At 35.8% G+C, this 8,591-nt stretch overlaps 1 protein-coding gene across 3 annotated transcripts; it reads left to right on the plus strand.

The window, feature by feature from the left end:
- On the plus strand, positions 6,256–7,777 carry LOC109713184. Of its 3 annotated transcripts, none has more exons than XM_020237177.1 (4): positions 6,256–6,282; positions 6,591–6,816; positions 7,248–7,499; positions 7,651–7,777. In XM_020237177.1, coding segments are annotated over exons 1-4 (552 nt in total). In that variant the 5' UTR covers positions 6,256–6,280; the 3' UTR covers positions 7,723–7,777. The 3 variants fall into 3 exon arrangements, with proteins under 3 accessions (XP_020092766.1, XP_020092767.1, XP_020092768.1); XM_020237178.1 differs by having other exon boundaries at positions 7,588–7,751; XM_020237179.1 differs by having other exon boundaries at positions 6,265–6,299.

Below are 8,591 nucleotides of genomic sequence, written 5' to 3' on the forward strand. Positions count from 1 at the left end.
CCGATATGGTGTGTTGTGATTTAATCGGTGTAGAAACAATTCAATGCGATGAAAAATTTTTTTTTTTAATAGAAAACTTCTTTCACTTATTTAGAGTAAATCAGTAAATCTGATCTTTGAATTTAAAAATCTTTGTCCATTATTTTTTATGAATTTTTATTTCAGCCGTTCAATTTAGACTGACTTTGATTGATAGTATAAATGAAGCGAAAAATTTATGAAAATTTAGTTTCTAGAATACTTTCAGATAGTGTAGATCAAACTCTAAAGGAGGCCGATCGTCGATTTGGAAAAGCGCATCAATCGAAAACAACTTTGGTAGCATCGGAGCCTCCGTGCTACCGATAGTATAGTAGCTAGCTCTATATATATATATATATATATATATAATATATATAAAATATATATATATATATATATTATTGAGCTTCTATGCTTTAAAAGTACCAAGTCAATGTGATGTAATTCTTGGCCGCTTGGATTAAGGGGATGTCGGTTAGGATGATGTGGGCCTCGTAGGGTTGAGTGGGCGGTTGGTTGAATATATAATGCTACACGGGTAAAATCACAAAGCACAGATCTACGGTAAAGAAATTGTACCAACACCAGGTGCTTGCGTGCTTTACAATTACCATAGCCGGACTCTCTCTCTCTCCTCTCTCTCTCTATATATTATATATATTTTATTAAACTATATAGAATTCTCAGTTGGGATCACGTGGCAGCTAGGGGCGAAGGCGCGGGCGTGGGCGAGGGGCCCCAGCGGGCGCGGGTGCTCGTGGGTGGGACTTCCAAATCGACAATCGGCTCCGTTAGACTTGATTTGGCGTATTTGAACTATCTAGAAGATAAATTTTTCGGTTTTTCGATATCATTTACTTGTAATCGAAAGGATTAAAAATCAACGGCTGAAAATAAAAATCTCACAAAAAGTTATGATGTTACACTAAAAATTTTCGATCAGAAATATTGATCTTGTAATAGATGGTATAAAAAATTTTTTATCAAAATTTCGTCTGATTAATTACTTCTATGCTGTTAAACTTGCAAACGGCATACATCAATTATTAAAAATTATTGATTTTGAATTCTTTCGATCACTAGGTAAATGATATCGAAAATCTGCAAAAATTATTTTCTAAATAGTTCATATATTCTAGATCAAATCTAACAGAGCCGATCGTCGATTCGGAAGTCCCATCATCGAAAACGGCTTAGGAGTACAGAGGCCTCCATGCTCCTAATAGCGTACAAGACCTACTATATATATATATTTTGTTTTTTTGCTTCTGAAAAAGTTTTGACATCTATAATTTGATATAATAAAGTATTTCACTTGCGAGATAATTTATTTTTTTTTCAAAAATTAAATTTGAATTCAGTTACAATTACAACACAGTTATAACTACGTGCAATCAAATCAAAACTATGAAAAAATAAAGCAGAAGAGCTGGTAAAGGGCTTTTTTTGTATTTAAGCCCTTCAAAACTTTTTTTTTTATAAATGTTCCTAATAAATTTATATTTACATAAATAGCCCTTTCCTTGTTACGCGAGCGTCATTTTTAAATTGAACACGGTGATTTAAACACAGCAATTGAATCATCGAATTTCTTTTTGTATTGTTAAGTAAAAAAAAGAAACTGAAATATGAATTTAAATACTGTGATTGGATCACCGTATTACTTTTTGTATTTTTTATTATTTATAAGTCAAAAAAAGTGACTAAAGTGTGAATATGAATATGGTGATTCAATTATTATGTTCAATTTAAAATTGCCAATATTTTACTCGCATGGCAAGGAGAGAGTCAGATATGTAAATATAAATTTGTTAGGATCATCTGTAAATATTTTTTAAATTTGTTAGGATCATCTGTAAATATTTTTTTTTTTAGGGGACGCTTATAAATTAGGGAAAACTTCAAAAAATCCCATGTGGTTTCGTAGTTTCTCACTTTGTCCCCATGTGGTTTAAAATGTATCAATTTGTCCCTATGTGGTTTTTTTTTCTCTTTTTCTTATCAATTTCATTATTTTTTTTTCTTAAATCAGTGATAAAGTTAAAATTAAAGGGTACTAAAGTGAATATTTGATAAATCTAGATGAGTATCTGAAGTTTTTTGTATATAATTTAATAAAATATTAACGAAAAAGCTACCAAAAAGATAAAAACGAAACCACATGGGGGCAAATCGATACACTTTAAACTACAGGGGGGCCAAGTGAGAAACTAACAAACTACGGGGGGTTTTTTGAAGTTTTCCCTACAAATTGTATCTGGAATATTCTTCAACTATTCTATTGGCATGGCGGTGGGTGCTAAATTGGCAAAATAGAATAGGTTAGTTAAAAACAAAAAATTACAAAATACTTAAAAGTAGAAAAAAGATTGGGTAAAATTCAAATCACCCACTTATTCACCCACGAATAGTGTTTTTTTTTTTTCTTTTTTAAATCTTGCTAGAACACTCTCAAACCTATATTATTCTAACCCAAAAGATCGAATATTCTAATCCTATTATTCGACTCTCATTTTTACACACATATGAGAGATTGAATCTACTTGGCCATAATTATATTACTAGGGCAAACATATGGCTAGTATTTTACAAATTAACTTGGGTTATAAGGCATCTTTGTAGAATACTGTCGAAGATAAGACGTCATAAATACTGACACGTAACACAAGACACGACACGATTTGGACATAATTACTCGACAGTCTTCAAAAAAATAGGACACGAACACAATACAAATAATGTTAATAAAATATAATAATATTATTAATGTAATAATATATATATTTATTATATATACCATATTAGTTTTAGCAAAATATTATTATATTTTTTATATGAATGAAAATTAATAAAATTTTCATTGATAGATCATATATTTTAAGAAAAAAATTTTCCTTCATATATAATATATTGAATTGAGCTCCTATGCTTTTAAAAGTACCAAGTCATTAGTGCTTGTAAGTTTTTAGCCCTTGGATTAAGGGATGTGCGGTTGAGATGATGTGGGCTCTCTAGGGTTGAGTGAGTGGTTGGTTGAATAGTATAATCTAACGGGTGAAAATGATCAAAGACGTAGATCTAACGGTAAAAAATTTACAAGTACCAAATATTTGGTACTTTTACAAGCACCATAGCCGGACTCATAATATATTTATATATTGTCAAAAAAATTATATATATATTTATTAAAAAGTTAATATATTTATAATCTTACGTTATATATGTATAAAAAAAGTAAAATCAAAATATGCATGCATATTTTTTTAATTGTATGCACTACAGATCAACATTAAACCCGCGTCCAAGATACAGACACGCGAGTTTTATAAAAGTGTCCGTGATACATAGGCCGAGAGCCACAGGCTCGAGTCCCAAATAAGAAGGCACACAGTAAAAATTCTCTGTAAAATTTCTACAGATATTTGCAGAAAGCCCTAATTCTAAAAATAAAAAGTCTTAGGTAGACTTTTGGGTGCAGAAGTGGGTTGTGATGTGCTGTCGGTTACTTTTTCATGTAAATTCTGATTTTTTTTTTTTTTTTTTTTTTTTTTTTTTTTTTTTTTTTTTAATTTTTTTTTTTCTCTCTTTCCCCATTTTCCATATTTGTTCCCATTGTTGATCAGAAACCGAGAAAACGAATCCCCAATTTCTCAAATTTTTTTTCTCATTTTTCTCGTTTTCTCATTTTCTTTTCCCACTGAATAAAAACCCTCGCACTCTTCTCCTTCTCCTTCTCCTCCTCTTCTCCCTTGTTTCATTCCTCTTTCGGGACCCCTCTTCAGGTAAAGCTCTCTCCTTTTTCCCCTTTTTTTGATCATTTTTTGGCAAAAAAATTGCATAAATTCTCTGTCCCCACCGACCCATTTTGGCCCTGGATTTGTCCTATTTGTTGCTGTGAATTTTGGTTTTTTTTTTTTTTTTCCCTGATTTCTTAATGGGTGAGTTCATGGTAAGTAGCTGTGTAAGGTTAAATTTGATGTATCATTTAATCGCTTCTTCAGGTAAAGTTCCCATTTTTTTGATCCTATTCCTGCGAAAATTGTTCAGAAATTTTTGTACCCAACAATCTGGATGCGTTTTGTGATGTGTGATTACAATTTGGTTATGCTTGTTCCCATAAGTTGCAAATTGTGGGCTTTTTTTTTTTTTTTTTCTGATTTCTTAATGGTTGTGTAAGGTTAAATTTGATGTATCATTTAGTTGCTTCTTCTTGCTCTTTTATTCCTCTATAAAGCCCCTCTTCAGGTAAAGTTCCCATTTTTTTGATCCTATTCCTGCAAAAATTGTTCAGAAATTTTTGTATTCAACAACCCATTTTGGGTCTGGATGTGTTTTGTGATGTGTGATTACAATTTGGTTATGCTTGTTCCCATGTGTTGTTGTGAATTGTGGGTTTTGTGTTCATGGTGAGTAGCTGTGTGAGGTTAAATTTGATGTATCATTTAATTGTTAGTGTGACCTTGTGTGGTGTTTATGACACAATTTGGTAGGAGTTTTTAGGGTTATTGGGTGTGTTGGGAATAGATTCTCCCTGAAGAACCCACATCTTCTTCTTCTTCTTCTTCTTCCTCCTCCTCTATTAACCTCTCGAAAGTTCCCCTTTTTGGACCTTTTCCTGCAAAAATTGTTCATAAATTTCTCTTCCTGACAACCCACTTTGGCTCTGGATGTGTTTTGTGATGTGTGATTAGAATTTTGGTATGCTTGTTCCTATGTGTGATTATGGATGGTGGGTTCTGGTCTTTTGGGTATGTGATGTAGTTTTGCACAAACAAGCACAATTGAATTGTGTAAATCTTTCCCTGAGTTGGGTTTTTCTTTTTTTCTTCTTTTTTTTCTTTTTTTCTTTTACCTGCAATTTCTTCATGGGTGAGTGGTGGTCAATAGTTATGTGAGATTAAATTTAATGTAACATTGAATTGTGAGTGTGGGCTTGTGTGATNGTCCAAGCATCCTTTTCGCTACTCTTTGGTCCTTTTGACCGAAAGTGGTTTAATACGACAAGGATTCAATATCTTACACATAGTCAACCCATGTTAAGAGACTAAATGGTCCATAAATAGTCCAAAATATGTAGGGTAATGCTAGCTGTAAATTGGTCCTATGCTCACACTAATCTATTAAATCTTATTAATCCCCGTGTTTTTTTGCCACGTGTCGTAACTATCTTAATTCAGGCTAATTCAATCCATGTCATCAAGCCACGTCATATCCCATTTGTTCCTTCGCCCTTCGATCCCTCTCCCACTACTCGCCTCTTCGATCCCTCCCCCACTCTCCGCCGCTTCGGTCCCTCCCCTACTCCCGCCGCTTCGATCGCTCCCCGCCTCCCGCCGCTTCGATCTCTACCTCGCCTCCCGCCGCTTCGATCTCTACCTCGCCTCCTCTTCGATCCTTCCTTCGCCTCTTCCATCTCTCTCTTCTCTTTATCATCTCGCTCCTCAAAACCCTAATAATCATAGAGAGAGAAGAGAGCACGGCGCGAGGAGGCTGAGGCGCGGGTGAGGGCGCTGGGCGTAGGCGGCCGCGGGCGCTGGGCGTGGGCGGCCGCGGGCGCTGGCGCGGGTGCGGGCGCTAGCCGAGAGCGGAGGCACGGGCGCGAGGTGTGCGCCTGCGCGGGCGCTGGCGCGGGGGCGGCTCCGGCGCTGGCGTGGACGCGAGCCGAGGGCCGGGGGCGCGTGGCACGGGCGGGCGCCTACGTGGGGCGAGCCGTGACTGGCGGGCTGGCGCAAGCGGGTAGCGTGAGTTGGGGCGGGCGGGAGCAAGCGCTTTTCCCACCAACTGAAAAAGTTTTTTCCTCTTCATGGTGAAGGTAACAATTGCACAAACAACAGTTTGTTCGTCTCATTCTGTTTACAAGTGAAGCAACAATGATGTGTGGCAAGCACAAGATTATTTTGGAATCCATATGAAAGTGCAGATTCTCATATCCCCAAACATAATTTTGCATTTTCAGAAGACATTCTATGATTGAAAAATCAAAGGCACATAAAACGAAAGAAAAGAAAAGACATGTAGTACTTCAATAATGAGGGTAGCAAAGTCAGGGAAAGCAAATATTTGTTTCTAGCAAATGCTTACCATCCTTTCTCATCTCTGGCAGTAAACCTAATGCATGTTTCTCTACAATTTTCAGATAACCATCTACTTCATGATCAAGCTCACAAATGTACCAAATTGGGCGCGGGCGTGGGCCCGGGGGCGCAGCGCGGCGTTGGGCGGGCGCAAAAAAATGGACAAAAACATCAAGTGGTGGTCCATGTACATTTGCTTGATCGGTTTCTTTTATTTCTTCTCTTCTCCTTTCATTGGGAAGACTATCAAGCGAAGTTATTCTAACTTCAGCCATTGGTACATTATTCTTTTTCCGATAATATGTAAAACTATATATTCCGGTGCTCCTATTTATCCCCTTAAAAGTGCAATTTCTTAGAAAAGCACCTTACACGAACTTCGGGAGTCGTCTAACTCAGGGAAATGCTGTTTTGAATCTGAATAAGTTTCTTAAAGAGGGCAATTTTTTTATTGGACAAAAACAAGTAAATGTGTTAGTCTCATTTGTTCTGCAGGTACATTGCATGGATCTTCATGGCAGCTTTATATCATCTTCCAAGTTTTCAGTCGATGGGAGTCGACTTGAGAATGAACCTTTCTCTCTTCATCACAAGTTATATCACCTCCCTTCTTTTTCTTATTGTTTTCCACATTATATTTCTCGGGCTTTGGTACTTGGGCATGGTTTCGCAAATGGCAGAAAAGAGACTAGAGATACTCACTATCATCCAAAACTGCGCAGTAAGTTCTTAAAGTTGTCTTAACGCACAACAAATTGAAGTTGGTTCGTGACCTTTTTAGGGGTAAATTGATCTCAGTTTGTTCTACAACTTTCAATATATATGAATAAATTAGGTGCCTAATTATTCCATTTCATCGCAATATTTACTGTTTCATTTCATTTCTCTGTTAACTTGGGTAGAAATATCCATGTAATCATCATTTAACTATTCGACTTCTCATATGTTGATTCTGTGAGCATTCGAATCCAATTTATCCATGGGATCAAACAACAAGGATTAGATCACATATATAGAGTACAATGTTTAGCGACCTGATAATAAGTATCGACTATCAAATAGTTGTGGGCTAAACTGAAACCTCCTAAAAAGGTTAAACCTAGCGCTATATACCTAATATTATTGCTGTGTGTAACGCTTGCGATTATGCAGGTCATAAGTATAGCATGCTGTGTATTTTACAGTCATTGCGGTAATCGAGCTATCACAAGAGAGAAGCACTTTGATAGAAGAAACTCAAATTGGTTTTCTTTCCCTTTGTGGAACAAACAAGATAGAAATATATGGATATCCAAGTTCCGTAAAATGCACGAGTGGAAGGACCAAATTTGTTCTTCCTGGTTTGCGCCGGTTGGCTCTGCTAGCGACTACCTGCTCTTTTCTAAATGGGTCATCTATGGGGAGGTATACTGAACTTTCTCCAGCTTTCATATGATATCTTTTTCTTTTCTTAATTTCTAGGTTTATTATTTTTGGTTTTTGTTTGCTACAGTTAGCTTGCAATGGATCGTGTCCTCATCTTTCAGATGAAATATCGCCTTTATATTCATTGTAGGCAACGTTTATCGGACTCTACATTACTAATTATGTCATCGAACGATCAACTGGGTATGTTAATTCACTATAACTCTTAAACATAAATGCTACTTTCTTTTACTACGTAATATTTCATGTAGAGGAGACGGTTGAAGATGATGTGTACATCATTTTGAGTTTATTTTATGTTATGTATTGCTTGATGAAGATTGATGGAAAGAGGCAAATTAATGACAATTATACTTTCATGGGTTTATAGGTTTAGGTTTTGTTTTTGTTTTTGTTTTTGATTTGGGTTGCGACGTTAAACAAAAAGAAAAGCGACATTTTGTAAGAGGTTTTCTTCATCTTAGTGTAATTTCTACGTAAAGGTTGCAAAATCTTTGGCTTATTACTCAAATGGATTAGTTTATGTTATCTAATTGTCCTTTATTTGCCTTTCCGATGGCACAGATGGGCTCTCACTCACCCTATGACAATATCAGAGTACGAGAAGTTGAAGTACAAAACCTGATTTCTTGGACATGGTACCTTGGTATTCGAGGTATGCTAATATTGGCTAAGCCTACATTTATTTTTCTTATTTTTCTTTTTCCATTTTAAGGCGACAGTAGGAATTCACTGCTTCCTTTCCTTTTCATATTTTAGGACTTCCATCGACTTATTCAAGACGGTGTTTGATCTCATAGTATCCATGACTCTATTTGTTGGTCGATTTGACATGCGAATGATGCAGGTATCTAATAAATATAAACAAAATAGAATTTTTACCCTGCAAAATCATCCATATATATACACACACTCATGTAAAATCTGAATTTTCTTATATACCCTTGAAAGAGCAGTTTCTTATTAAAAATGAAAAACCCTTTACATTGAATTGGGGAGTCGTCTAATTTATGGGGGCAAGTTGGTTTAGTACTGGAAAAGAGTTCTCCAGAAGAGGGGCATTTTTGCATG

The sequence above is a fragment of the Ananas comosus genome, linkage group 7 (assembly GCF_001540865.1).
Source record: "Ananas comosus cultivar F153 linkage group 7, ASM154086v1, whole genome shotgun sequence".
Classification (NCBI taxonomy): Eukaryota; Viridiplantae; Streptophyta; class Magnoliopsida; order Poales; family Bromeliaceae; genus Ananas; species Ananas comosus.